Source organism: Odocoileus virginianus, unplaced genomic scaffold (assembly GCF_023699985.2).
Source record: "Odocoileus virginianus isolate 20LAN1187 ecotype Illinois unplaced genomic scaffold, Ovbor_1.2 Unplaced_Contig_23, whole genome shotgun sequence".
Lineage (NCBI taxonomy): Eukaryota > Metazoa > Chordata > Mammalia > Artiodactyla > Cervidae > Odocoileus > Odocoileus virginianus.
The window spans coordinates 509,776-523,631 of NW_027224340.1; the positions used below are offsets into that span (position 1 = coordinate 509,776).

The following is a 13,856-nucleotide window of genomic DNA, read 5'->3' on the forward strand; positions in this document are numbered from 1 at the left end:
CTTGGAGTGTCGGGCTGATGTATACAAGGCTGGGCCCGCGCCGTAGGAGACACTGAGGAGTCTGGGGGGCATCTTTCTGGGCCTGCAGCATCTCAGAGGCCAGGCAGGTGCAGGCACTGCACTGGGAGTGGCAGTCTACCCACGCAGCCCTAGAGTCATACCGCTGCCTTTTGCACATGTGTTTTCTTTGGCAAGGGGACAGTCTTCCACCCTGGAGGGCCGGCTCAGCAGACCAAATGCAGGAGGACATTCCTGAAGGCAAAGCAGCTGGCTTTCCTCCCATGGCAGGTGAATCTTCTCTGTGCCAGGAAGTGTGCCTAAGTCAAGTCTAGCCCAGGACTGATCTAGAACTGCCACAGTGGGTACAGCAGGGCCTGTAAATCCTGTGGCCTAGGGTATCCCCACTCTTTTGGTAGGACCTGCTGCTGCCCCGACAGGCCTGACAGCCAAACAAGCCTTCCTCAATGCCACTGGAGAAATGGGGACTGCAGACCCCTTCCTGCAGCCTGCTCTCCACATCCTGACTTCCAGATTCAGGGGACATGTCCCCACACTGAGGAGACCTTCCTTGGTAGCTGGACCAGGCTGGTTGTGAGGAGGAGATAACCAAGGAATAAGAACTTCCCACGGCCACCCCCAGCCCTTGGGCTCCAGACAGGCTGAGTCAAGTTGAGAAGATGAATGGCAGGGCTGTGCTGGGCTCAGACAACCAAGGAACATAGACCCCTGCCCCAGCAAATGCCCTTGGCAACCAGGTAGATAGGCATGAGCTAAGAGGCTCCAAATCTTTGGTGACATGTGGTCAAACTGGATTAGCGCAGGGCCAGCACAGCTGTCTGCACCCTGGCAGGGGACAGGCCCACCAGACTCCACTGGTGTGGACAGCAGGGGGGCCTGACCTGCAGTAGACCTGCTCAGGGCAGACCACCTGAGGTGGCGCCCCCTTCTGGGGAGCACTGTCAGCTTAACAACCTCAGGGTGAAAGCCCCGGTTATTGGTTATTGGTAGAGCTTAGGTAGGCATCACTGCTCAGTCTGCATATTAAGAGTCTGAGCCTCAGGGAGAGAAGCAGCTCGTTAAGGGCTGCCTTTGACTAAAGCCCTGCCCAAGTGGGGCTTCCTCGGTGGTTCAGGCCGTAAAGAATCTGCCTGCAATGTGGGAGACCTGGGTTCAGTCCCTGGGACGGGAAGATCCCCTGGAGAAGGGATGGCAACCCACTCCAGTGTTCTTGCCTGAGAATCCCACGGACAGAGGAACCTGGCGGGCTACAGTCCATGGGGTCGCAAAGAATTGGACGCGACTAACACTTTTTCTGCCCCAGTGCCCCACCCGTCTGAACCTGAATACCTGAGTGGGTCCCATTGGCAGGAAGAGAGGCTCCTAGAAGCCCACTCCTCCCCAAGGCTCCTCGGCTTTGGGGCCTGGACTGACTGTTTCAGGACTCTGATGGGTGGCCGGGGTGGACGACGGATAGAGGCTGCCTCCCCAGTGCCTGGGACAGGCCCAGCCTTGTCTCCACAGGTGTCCATGAACAGGACTTTGCAATCCAGAGGATGGGTGGTGTGGTGCAGGCTGCTGACCACTGTGTCCAGGGTCATCTCTCACGGGCCCAAGGCGCCTCCAACCTGGAGTCAGCCCAAGGCTGTTTCTAAATCCCCAAACCCTTCCAGTTCTTCATTCGGCCAGCCTGCAGATTCCTCGTCCCAAGCCAGATGTTGCTTCCACCAAGGGGAGATTCCTCATTGAGATTTCTTTCTTCAACAACGCCTCATGCACACATTTGTCTCCAAACGACCCCACCTACCTTAACCTTTCCCCTCGTGCCTCTTCGCTGTGGCCCTGGCAGCACCTCACCCAGGATCCCGAGGTGCCAGGGCTATAGGCCCCGCCCTCCCCGGAGGCCCCGCCCTGTATCAGCCATGGGCCCCGCCTTCCTCAAACAGGCCCCGCCCCGCGTTCGTACAGAGGCCCTTCCTGATTGGTGTCTTCACAGTCCGTGCCTCCCCATTGACTTGAGGCCCTGATATCTCGCTCAACTCCAGTGGTGGAAGCCTTGGTTCCCTCACGTCCCCGGGCAGATCGGTTCTCTCTGATTACCCTAGACCCACCCTGGTCTCCTCACTCCGGCTGCTTCGTCAGCTGACGGCAAGGAACCTGGACGCGGACACAGGGAGTCGCCCCCAACACGTACCTTCACTCGTCATTGGCTACTGTGCTCTGCCTCTCCAGGCCAACAGGCAGCCTGAGCCGTCAATCTTCTCCTCTACCAATCAGCGTGCCAGGGAGGCCGGCCCTCTAGTCACGGCTCGGTACAGAAGGATGGCAAGTCCCGAAGGCGCCCAGGGACGGGTGCGCGCGGGTTAGGGGGCTTCCCACCTGCTGCCTGGGAGAGGGAATGGGGAGGGAAAGGCAGAGCTCCCGGGACTCAGCCCTGCTGCGGGTTCCTGAGAGGACTCTCTCCTCCTTCCATCCTCCCTTGGGAGCTATACTGAGAGTCGTAGCACTGAGTGGCCCAACTCCGCCTATGAATAGACAAAGGTGCTTGGACACTGGCTAAGGGGATGCTCCTGACCCACTGAGGCCGGGCTTTGTGGGCAGGCAAGAGGGGTTCTCCAGCCCGATGAGGGCGGGCCCTTCCGCACGCTACTCCAAGACACGGGCCAGGTAGCCCAGCCTGCCAGGTAAGGATGTCAGGCTGGCCTCAGCCGAAAATGGTCCGGTGGGAGAACATGTCACCAGGGTCCCGGGTGCCTGTTGGTTGAGGTGAGGGGGTTAGGAGCGAGTCCGGCAGGAAGGAGGCTTGATCTCAGGCTGAGCCTCTTGGTTTATTTGCTTTCAGAGAGGCGGTCTTTCCAGCTTTACTTACCCCATGGGAGTAAACGGAGTGGGTTTTGTGGCTAGGGGTGTTTCTTGTGTAAACCAGGCCTACACTCCCGGTGAACTTTTGCATCTGGAGATCCAGGATGCTCACACTCCATGCTCTTTGCCAAATGCTTGTGAAACCAAGTAAGATCGGTCTTGCCGCGCACTGTGCAGTTGTTTTGGTGTAGTGGTTGCTTCATTCAGCGACTGGATGACTGCCGACTGTGCAATGAAACAGAAACCTCTGGGTTCCTGAGAATCAACACCCCAGAATCCCAACGCCCTGGCAAAACTGGCCCAAGTGGGAAAGGAGGGAAGTTCTGCAAGTCTGCGGATGAAGGCAGAAGCGGGGCGGGTGGAGAAGCGGGCTGGCGTGTCTACTGTGGGGGCCTGGGCAGGGGAGAGGTGGCCACCTTGGGAACAGGTGGGCATGGCACAAGTCCCGGGATGAGAGGACTGCGGCCTTTCTCCCCCTCCATCCTCTGACCTGGCGCGTGTTTGAACAGCCTAAGCGGAGGAAAAGCGCGTGGCTACGGTGGTAATTAGCGGGTTCACTGAGCACGATCGCGCCACGGGATGCACGTTCGGTTGACGCGTTGGGTGTCAGCCTGACTATGAAATGCACTAGGCGTTTCATAAATAACTGCAACCCCACACTCCGCTCCTGAGCTGAGAAATGACGAAATCCTGTGTTTATAGAGCGGGACAAGGGGCAGGCAGCGGTCAGGAGAGGCTTGCAGCTGCCAGGAAGCCCCGCGTCTTTCTCGTCGGTCTAGGGTTGCATTTGCCAGGAGACTACAACTCCCAGGGTGCCCCGCGCTCCCGCGGCGACCACAACTCCCAGGGTGCACCGCGAGCCAGCGGACTACAAAGGCTTGCGAGCCGCGGCCGCGGGCCAGTTAGCGACTCCGGGAGCTACGCTTCCCAGGACTTCGGGAGGGGCCGGCGGGCCCGGGTTTGCACGCGCTGATTGGCGGCGCGGACCACGGCAGTGGCGTAGTAGAGGCGGTGGCGGCAGTTGGCCAAGGGTCCGGAGGCGGGGCCACAGGTCTCGGGTGCTGCCAGCCCGGCGGGCTACGACTTGGCCGCGGCGGGGTGCGGGCTGAGGCCATGGGCGACCGCGGCGGCGCGGGCGGCTCCCGGCGCCGGAGGACGGGGTCGCGGCCTTCAATCCAGGGCGGCAGTGGGCCCGCGGCAGCGGAAGAGGAGGTGCGGGATGTGGGCGCCGGAGGGGACGCGCCGGTCCGGGACACAGACAAGGACGGAGACGTAGACGTGGGCAGCGGCCACTGGGACCTGAGGTAGCGGTGCGCGTGACCCCTAACCTTTGACCCCTGATACGGGGCCCCTGCGACCCAACCTGTAGCCCCAGGCCTGTCGGCGGCAGCTTGGGCTCGAGTCCGAGAGTCTGGCGCCGGGACTTTGCGTGCACAGCTGTGCCCCTCGGGCCTTCGCGGGGAAACTTAGCGGGAGGTTGGGGGCGGAGGGTCTCCTGCCCGGGACACCCGGGTACGGGGGCCGAGGGGAGGGCAGTGGCTCAGCTTCTAGACGCCCTCCCTCTGCCTTCCTTAGGTGCGTTCTGAGGCTTTCCCAGGGTGAGCCCACCATGCACAGTGTCCTCTGCCTGGAAGGAGATACGGGAGTCTCTCCTGAGGGCTATGAGGGATGCCTTGTAGGTTGATAAAGCTCCCGGAGGAGGAGGGTAGACCGGCGGAGAACAGGGGAAGGGGCAGTGCGAGGGGATTTCTCATCCCTTGCAGACCCTCCAGAGAATGGTCTTCACAAAGGTCCCTCATCCGTCACCTGGTGGTTGACTGGCCTGGGGTCCTGCTTATTACCAGCACAAATGCCTGCTCTAGGGTCAAAGTGGGCCCTGTAATGGGACCCTCACCCCTGGTTGGGGTACAGGGGAGGAGTTGGAAGTACGCACACCCACAGGTGGGCGTCCTGCTTAGCTGAAGGATTGATGGGAAGGAGTCGGGGGAGCAAGCTGTGACTGAAGGGGAGGATCTGACCCATGTGGGCGTCGGCTAACTCCTGGTGGCTGCCTCCAGGCGCCCCCTTTGTCATCCTCCATGCCCCTCCCCCAAGCTCTGACCCTCATCTTGGTCAAGGGCTCTCAGGGGCTCTGGCTTTGGGATCAGCTCCAGAGCTAAAGGTTATCAAGGAGAAAGTGGGCAACAGGTCAGTCAGTCAGCAAGGATTTGCTATTTTCTTCATTGGGTGCTGTGGGGTGGGGAGGGACAAGGGCAGCTGGGGTGCAGGCACTGTCCCTGCCCTTGGGGGGCACACAGTTCACCTGAGAGATAAGATAGCCTCAGCCCTGGAGAGTGAGAGCAAAGGTCGGTCGCAGAGTTCAGGGTGACACCATAGGGAGGGTGGCTCTGCGCGTGGCGCTGGCTTCCTACCGGCCCCGGGTGGTCCTGAGGGGGCGGCTGCAAAGGCCAGGAGGCCCAGAGGCCCCTCTGCCCACTCCTGGGGAGCTGAATTTGGGGTCACTTTGTATGAGGTGGGGGCAGGTACCAGCTTTGGGCCAAGCTGTCACCCTGGATGGGCCGTCACTTGCCTGCTCTACACGGGCCAGATGGCCAGGAGCCACTCCTGTCCTCTCGACGGCCCACCCTTGAGGTCTGGGCCCTTGGGAAGAGGAGCATTTGGTGGTGGGGATGGGCCACCAGAGCCCCTCCTGATCTCCAGGACATGCAGCTGTGTGTGCCTGTTCCCCAGGCCACATGCCACAGGGCAGGGGGCCTCCTGGGGCAGGGCTGGGCCTTGGTCTGGCTACTCTTGGTGTCGCCTCTGCCTCCCCGCCTCCCTGCCTGTTCCTCTCTCTTCCTCCTCAAGCCCTTCCGGACACTTCCTGCTCACCTAGGCCTGGGCAGGCGCGGTCAGGCGCCGGGTGTGAGCTCACTCCTTCCGGCAGCGAGGTGCGGCTGTGTGCCGGAAGGAGGGCCACTGCTGTTGCCTCACCTCTGAGCGTGTCCCTTCCAGGTCCCCCACACTCCCCTCTGCCCGGACGCCTGGTGCGTCCTCCAGCCATTGGTTCATGGGCCCTCCAGGCACAACTTTCTAGTCCAGAGGCTCTCCCAGGGTCTAGAGGCTGGGTGCAGGAAGTGCTGAGGAGGTGGCAGTGGGGAGGCGAACTGGCATCCTGTCCCTCTTTGTTCTGTTCGGCCCTGGAGCTGGACCGTATGGTCCCACACGTGTGATCCCCACTTGGGGCTGTGTCTCTGGGCAAGTTGGGAAGCTTGGTGAGCCTCAGTTTCCCCATGTGCCCGCCTCCCAGTGCTGATGTGCAGGTCAAATGAGGTGCCAACTGTGATGAGTTAGAATGGCCCTGCTGGCTGGGTGGGACTGGGGAGCAGGTGGGGACCTCTGGGGGGCACAGAGGCGCAGCCAACGCCTCAGTCAGGGAGAGGGTGACAGAGAAGCTCTGGGTGAGGCCCCACCTCCACGCTGGCCATGCCTGCTGCCCTTTGGTCCACTGCAGTGAACTGTGCCATGGGGCTGGACCTCTGTGGGGATTGGTGGGCAGTGGGCTTCCTTCCTGCTCGGGGCCTCTGACCTCTGGGGGCAGGGCGCTGCCCAGGTGGGATGGTCAGAAGGCCAATGGAGAGACCTGAGGGGTCTGTATGGTGACTGGGGGCAGGCCTCAGGAACTTGACAGCAGGGATCTGGAAAAGCTTTAATAACATTACTTGTCAGGATTGGGAAATGCCCCCCTTCCCCCTCCCCCTCATCTTAGAGACTGCTGCACATCTGGTCAGGGTGGTCTTCATGGTGACCCCAAGGTGGCAGGGGTCACACTGTTGTGAAACCGTCCCCTGGGTGTATGGTGCCAGACCTGGACATGCAGATGGTGACTGGCAGGTTGTAGCATGAGGTGGCTTTGGGACGATTCCAGGCACAGTGAATGGGCTGGATCTGGGGGGTTCTGGGCAGGTCCATCAAGTGGACACCCCCACAGACTGTCCTTTGGGGATAGTTGGGCCTGGGAGCCCTGCTCGCCTTGCCAAAAGGCAGGTGCAGAGAGCCACGAAGAAGAGACCCTGGGGGCTCAGAGCCCCACTGCATGTGCAGCCCAGGACAGACCTGGAGGAGGTGTGTGGGCAGGCCAGGCCAGGCAACGGGGCCTGGGGTGGGGGGACCTGGTGTGGTGGGGAGGCAGGGCCAGACTCTCAGAGCTGCCCGGCTGAGGATGCTGGCACCTTGTCTTCCCCAGCCGTCTGTCTCCTGGGTGCAGCCGTCTGAGTGCTGACCCCAGCTGCCCCCGGAGGCTGGCTGTTCTCTGGTGCCCCATTCCTGGGGACATGTGTCCACAGAAGGGAAAGGGAAGCCCCGGCCTCTCCTCTTTCAAAACTGGAGGCCTTGCTCAACACCCTGGATGGCCTCCTGGTGGCGGGCCTGTTGGTGGGAGGTGGGGCTGCCGCTTAGAACCCGCCAGTGGGGCTGGGCCTGGACTGAGCTGCACCCTTCCACCTCTGTCTCCAGCTGAGGGTTGGCTTCCGTCTCCCTCAGACCCAGCACTGGGTGCGGGGCTGTCAGAGGTGGGCTCTGAAAGTCCCCTGCTGGCTTCTGCAGTGGACTCCAGGTGCCGAGCCCCCGGGGTGGCTCGCGTGGCCCTCCACCTAGGCTCACGTGAAGGCCGGGTCCTCCCCTCTGGAAGGGCCAAACGGAGGGCATGGGTGGTTTGAATGGCGGCCCCTGGGCTCCCAGGGTGCCAGGAGGGACCCGCTGCTGCAGGGGGTCTGCCCCCTCCCCACTTCTGTCCTGCATCGCCAGCACCTGTGGCGCCCCCCTACACCACTTCCCCCAGTGGGAGGGGCGGGCCCCTGGTGACCCTCCCCGGGGAGGGGGTGTGTGCGCAGCGCGGCAGCCTTGCTCCAGACGCTCTGCTCCAAGTGCCCGTCTCTGCTCTCCAGGTGTCACCGCCTGCAGGACTCTCTGTTTAGTTCTGACAGTGGCTTCAGCAACTACCGCGGCATCCTGAATTGGTGTGTGGTGATGCTGGTATGTAGAGTGGCACCTTGGAGCTGGGGTCCTGACGGCTGGGGGGCTATGGGCTCTGCTCCCAGGGTGGGTGTCTGTGCTCGTGTAGCTGGGGTGAGTGGAGCTCTGGGCTGGCCGTGGGGGTCCCTAGAGCAGCTGTATCCCAGGGCCCCATGGGGAGCATGCTCACCCCGTCCCTGCTGAATCCCAGGAGACGCCTGCAGAGGGCAGCCTGGGAGCCTCTGAGCTGGAGGCTGCGCCCTGGGGGGCACTGGAGTCTCCCAGGCGCTCTGTGGTGGGCACAGGGCAGGAGAGGGTAGGCAGGGACGGTCTGGTGGCCCTGGGTGGGGGATGGCTGCTCTGTGGGCCCAGGCCCTCCCTGGCAGCACAGGTGAGTGGTCTTGGGAGTCTATGCAGAACTTCCTCTTCTGTTCCAAGTTGCCCTCGTGGGTGTGGAGTGCCTGGGTGGTTGTGAACCGGCTCCAGGCCACACTCTGTGGGACCCCGGCCCCTTCCTCAGCCCTAGGGGGAGCAGGACTGGAGTCCTGTGTCCGCCTCGCTCTGACCTGGCTGAGGCCACTGCTGCCGGGCCCCAGCAGACCTGTCCAGCAGCAGCTGGAGTGCAGGGATCCCAGGGGCAGCCTTCAGGGCGGGGCGGGGTGAGGCCCGTCTGGGCCCAGCCCCACTGCTCAGGGCTGATGTGGCTCGAGGCCTTCGCCCCTCCAGCCAACGTGTCTGCCTGCCCTGGGCGTGGCTCCCGAGGCTGCCTGTGTACCGGGGGCCCCCACGCTTCCATTTGTGGTCTCAGGTGGTCCCCTGGGGAGCAGTGGGGGCCGTGCACCGGTCCAGACCCAGTGGTCCATGCATCTCTGGAGGCCACGGTTGGTCCAGGACTGTGGCAAGGCAGTCATGCAGGGCACGCCCTCAGCAGCCTGTCTGTTCTCCTGCAGCCCCTGGCCTCCTGGCCCTTTGGTGCACTCACAAAGCTCCGCCACCCCCCCCCCCCCCCCCCAGGAGCTGGGGCCGCCTGCTGCGTCCTCTCTGCAGCCTGGGCTTCCAGGTGGGTGGGCCTCTTAGCAGCTCCAGCTCTTGCCTGCGGTGGGCTCTCAGGACAGGCAACTGCCAGTGGGCAGACATTGCAGGACCACGTGTGTCCTGGTAAGCTGGATGGTTAGGCGTTTGGCTGGGGGACGGTGTGGCAGGTGGCCCCCGCATCTCTGAGCCTGTCACCTTGGGAAGCCTTCCGGGTAGGGGACTCCACCTGTGTCGCCTGGAGAAGCATCACTTTTCCACAGAGCCTTCTGCAACCTCCATGGGACCTGAGCCTTGAGGGTGGAGGAGGCGGCCCCTGCCCCTGCAGAGGGCAGCCAGGCATCTGGCTCCAGGCCACTGGCAAGAGCTTGTTGTGACAGGGGACCCGTCCTTTGCTGTTGCTGCAGGAGTGGCCGAGGTGGGTGGGGGTGTGAGTAGGGGTGGAGACCCAGGCCCAGCTTCCTTGGCCCCTCAGGACTGGCCTGCTCTTCCCACCACCCCACTGAGGGCGTGGGCACACCCCGCCTGTGAGGATGGGCCCAGCTGGCAGGGCGGAGCCCTGAGCAGGTGGCAGCGCACTGGGCAGGCTTGGACTTCGCTGGGGCTTGGGGCTGTCGCTGTGGCCGCGGGCGCTGACCCACTCGGTGGGATGGAGGACAGCCGCTGGGCAGTGGGTTTCTTCTGTCATGGCAGCACAGGCACCTGAGGTTGTGGTTGGCTCCAGATGGGTAGGGGCTGCCTGTCCCTGCGTGGGTGCCCAGGCCATGGGTGGGGAGTCTTGGAGCTTGGCGTGAGGTCCCTCAGGGCTAGGCCTGCAGGATGGAGGCTGCTGTCCTGAGCTGCGAGTGCTGGCAGGAGCTGGGGTGAGTTTTCTGGGGCCATGGCTGACAGCGTTGTGCCCCTCTCTCTCTATCACAGATCTTAAGCAACGCACGGTTATTTCTAGAGAACCTCATCAAGTGAGTGGGCCCCAGCCCGCCCCAGCCCCTGCCACCTCACCCCTCGCCCACGCAGACCCTCACCCACCTGCGTCTGCAGGTACGGCATCCTGGTGGACCCCATCCAGGTGGTGTCTCTGTTCTTGAAGGACCCTTACAGCTGGCCAGCCCTGTGCCTGGTCATTGGTGAGCTGGGTGTGCAGGAGGCCTCAGGCCGGCGGTGGGCGGGACAGGGCTGACCTGGGCCTGAACCTGCCCTGGGTTGCTTCTGTCCTCAGTGGCCAATATCTTTGCCGTGGCTGCGTTCCAGGTGGAGAAGCGCCTGGCCGTGGTAAGCAGTGCCCTCACACCCGCCCCTGACCTGCCTCAAGCTCCTTACCAGTCGGGCTTAGGGTGGGTCACCACCTGGTCCCACTGTGCTTCAGGGTGTTGGGTCCTGCATGGCCTTTCTGGGACGGGCTGCACCTCAGGCCTGGCGGCCCTTCCCCAGGGAGGTCCTCTGACCAGGGAGAGGGGCCCTGGCTGAGCGCTCTGCTCCCCCACCCCAGGGAGCCCTGACGGAACAGGTGGGGCTGCTGCTGCACGGGGTCAACCTGGCCACCATTCTCTGCTTCCCAGCGGCGGTGGCCTTCCTCCTTGAGTCCATCACTCCAGGTGGGCCCCCCCCCCCCCCCCCCGCCCCACCCCCCGCTGTCTCTGCCACGGCAGCGCGGGGGCGTGGCCTGAGCTTGCCTCTCCCACAGTGGGCTCCGTGCTGGCCCTGATGGTCTACACCATCCTCTTCCTCAAGCTGTTCTCCTACCGGGACGTCAATCTCTGGTGCCGAGAGCGCAGGGCTGGGGCCAAGGCCAAGGCTGGTGAGGGCTGCCTCGGGCTGGGGCCACTGGGCTGCCACCTGCCAGGGGCTCGGCTCACCCCCGCCCCGCCCCCTGCCGCTTGCTCGTAGCTTTGGCAGGTAAGAAGGCCAACGGGGGAGCTGCCCAGCGCACCGTGAGCTATCCCGACAACCTGACCTACCGCGGTGAGGACCCTGCCAAGGGCTGGGGGGGCTGCCCGGGGGCCTGCTCTGCTAGCCCCGCCCTCCCTTCCAGATCTCTACTACTTCCTCTTCGCCCCCACCCTGTGCTACGAGCTCAACTTCCCCCGCTCCCCCCGCATCCGAAAGCGCTTCCTGCTGCGGCGACTCCTGGAGATGGTGAGACGGGGCCTCGCGGGGCCTCGCGGGGCCTCGCGGGCCAGGGTGGGTGGGCTTGCCGGCACCGGGGGCTCAGCTCACTGGCCGCTTGCTTCCTCACGCAGCTGTTCCTCACCCAGCTCCAGGTGGGGCTGATCCAGCAGGTACGCGGCCCGGGCAGGGGGTGGGGCTGGGGGTTGGGGCAGGGCCTGGGGCTGTCGGGGAGCTGACACTGCGCTTTTTGCAGTGGATGGTCCCAGCCATCCAGAACTCCATGAAGCCCTTCAAGGTGAGCAGGCAGACCTGGCAGGGTGGGTTCCGGGGGCAGGGCTGAGGGAGCCAGCTGTGCCCTGTGTCCACAGGACATGGACTACTCCCGCATCGTGGAGCGCCTACTGAAACTGGCGGTGAGTGGCCTGCTGGGTGGGGGCGCGTGGGAGCGGGTGGGGCTGTCCTGGCACCTGGCACCCGTTCCCCACAGGTCCCCAATCACCTCATCTGGCTCATCTTCTTCTACTGGCTCTTCCACTCCTGCCTGAACGCCGTGGCCGAGCTCATGCAGTTTGGAGACCGCGAGTTCTACCGGGACTGGTGGTGGGTGGCCCCGCCGGGGTGGGGGCGCGGATGGGGGTGGTGGGGCCCCTGCTGGGGCTGGGGCCTAAGCCCCTACCCACTCCACTCCACCCCACCCCGCCCCCACAGGAACTCGGAGTCGATCACCTACTTTTGGCAGAATTGGAACATCCCTGTTCACAAGTGGTGCCTCAGGTGGGTGTGCGCCTGAGGGTAGGGGTGGGGGGCGTGTGGCTGGGTGCCCTGCCCACTGCTGCCTCCCCCACAGACACTTCTACAAGCCCATGCTCCGGCGGGGCAGCAGCAAGTGGGCAGCCAGGACAGGGGTGTTCTTGGCCTCTGCCTTCTTCCATGAGGTCAGTGCACTGAGGGCACGCCCTGCCCCTTGGGGGGGGGGGGGGCGGGGGCTCAGCTGACGCCCCTCTCCCCTTAGTACTTGGTGAGCATCCCCCTGCGCATGTTCCGCCTCTGGGCCTTCACCGGCATGATGGCACAGGTGAGCAGCCCCGGACCCCCCCCCACAAACCCGCCCCGTGGGCACGGAGGCTCACTCCTGTCCCGTGTCCTCAGATCCCGCTGGCCTGGATAGTGGGCCGCTTCTTCCGTGGGAACTATGGCAACGCAGCCGTGTGGCTGTCACTCATCATCGGGCAGCCAGTGGCCGTCCTCATGTATGTCCATGACTACTACGTGCTCAACTACGAGGCCCCGACAGCCGGGGCCTGAGCCCCTCCAGGCTGGCGCCCTCATGGGTGTTGAACTGCTTCGCCTTGCCGCCGGCGACTGGACTGGAGCCCATCCCCACCTGGGCACAGTGGAGGGGGCCTGGCTGGTAGAAGCTGCCTTCTGGCCCCCACGAGGCCTCTCTGCCCCCCGAGGGCCTTCCTCCTGGCCAGGGGATGGCAGGCCCGGCACAGCTCAGGCCCACGGGAGGTGCCCATGTTCTGTAGATCCCGCCCAAGGGTCTGAATGTGTCAATAAAGTGCTGTGCACAGTGAGCTCCCTCAGCCTCCAGGGCACAGGGCTGGCAGGAGGGGGTGGCCCTCCCACATGGGCTCCCTCAGGGCCATGCTGTGGGAAGGGGCCCCCAGCGCCTGGAGAGGAGCTGGGGCTGGGGTGACCCTCCCTGCCTCACAGGGCTCTGTGGTCAGATATCTTGCTCTGCGAGGTGGAGCCTCTGTGCTCCCAGGCCCCCTGTGCCTGAGGTCTGCACTCAAGTGGATTCAACTTGGGCCAGGCCAGAGGCCAAGGTGTGGAAGAGGGTTGAGAATCAGGCCGACCCGAGGGGCAGCAGAGATTCCAAGGCAAGGCTGCAGAGGCCTCAGAGGCCACGTGCACAGGCCCCTGTGCAGACGGGCGCTGGGGCGCTCACCTGGGCTGGGCGCTGCGCCGCTTGGACAAGGTGGGTGGTCTGGCCCAGCCCTCACTGAAGGCCTCCCTCTCTGCCCCCAAGGGGCAGAGGTCGGCCTGATGGTGGGGGCTCCCCGTTATTCCAGGCCCTCACCAGGCAGTTGGGTGTGGCCCTCGGGATACCTCGGTCCCAGAGCTTGCCACTCAAGAGCTTGGCAGCGAGACAGGGAAACCCTGGGCTGTTCCCCCATCTAGTGGCTCTGCTGCCTGGGTTGGAAACCCTGAGGCTGTGCCAAGCAGGTGTGCCCTGACCACCAGCTGCGGCCCGGTAAGATGGGTGCCTGAGGTGGTGCCTGGGCAGTGGACCCAGCTGTACTGCCCTGCCCCAACCAGAAGCCACTCCAGCCCATGGTGGTTGTCTGGGTGAGAGACTGGTTGGCTAGGCACTGTTTGGTCTCTAGCAGGTGTAGACAGCATCTCCCTGACCCCTGCCTCCTAGGCAGCCACCACCCTGAGTCTTACTCATCAGCAAGCACAGTGAGCAGGGCTGAGCTGGGGGTGCAGGGCACCGCAAGGGCTGTTGTGGCCCGCCTCCTATGTTATGTGCACCTCTGCACCCCTGGCTGCCTGACTCAGGAGGTGGGCCTGTGCTTCCTTCACTCCAGACCCACAGTGCTGACCCAATGCACCCACCTGTGTCCCACCTGGTCCTTTAGTGTGGACCTGGCCACAGGCCGCCTGTGGGCCGTGCTGACCCCGCCCTGGTCCCTTTATAAAGAACTTTTGAGCACATGCGGCCCAGGGGAGCCAGTAGGCTCTGCGTGCTGTGTCCATCTGCCTCCCTCCAGCCCCTTCCAAGACCCTGCGCCCCTCATCATCATGCCCCCACCCCCACCCCCGCCCGCACTCTGGCAGGAGGAACAGACAGGGAGACCACA

At 64.0% G+C, this 13,856-nt stretch overlaps 1 protein-coding gene across 3 annotated transcripts; it reads left to right on the forward strand.

Annotated features, from left to right (window-relative positions):
• The first annotated feature begins 3,751 nt into the window (after window positions 1-3,751).
• On the forward strand, window positions 3,752-12,566 carry DGAT1 (diacylglycerol O-acyltransferase 1). 3 transcript variants are annotated; one of them, XM_070464403.1, is made up of 17 exons: window positions 3,754-4,163; window positions 7,785-7,872; window positions 9,802-9,842; window positions 9,922-10,007; window positions 10,100-10,152; window positions 10,370-10,475; window positions 10,565-10,678; window positions 10,768-10,842; window positions 10,913-11,016; window positions 11,121-11,159; window positions 11,243-11,284; window positions 11,358-11,402; window positions 11,477-11,589; window positions 11,698-11,763; window positions 11,837-11,924; window positions 12,002-12,064; window positions 12,139-12,566. In XM_070464403.1, exons 1-17 carry the CDS (start codon window positions 3,973-3,975, stop codon window positions 12,292-12,294), a joined length of 1,470 nt encoding a protein of 489 aa, XP_070320504.1. In that variant the 5' UTR covers window positions 3,754-3,972; the 3' UTR covers window positions 12,295-12,566. The 3 variants fall into 3 exon arrangements, 2 of the variants coding, with proteins under 2 accessions (XP_070320504.1, XP_070320505.1); XM_070464404.1 differs by lacking the exon at window positions 3,754-4,163 and adding an exon at window positions 6,822-6,963; XR_011486539.1 differs by lacking the exon at window positions 11,837-11,924 and having other exon boundaries at window positions 3,752-4,163; window positions 12,139-12,240.
• Window positions 12,567-13,856: the final 1,290 nt, after the last annotated feature.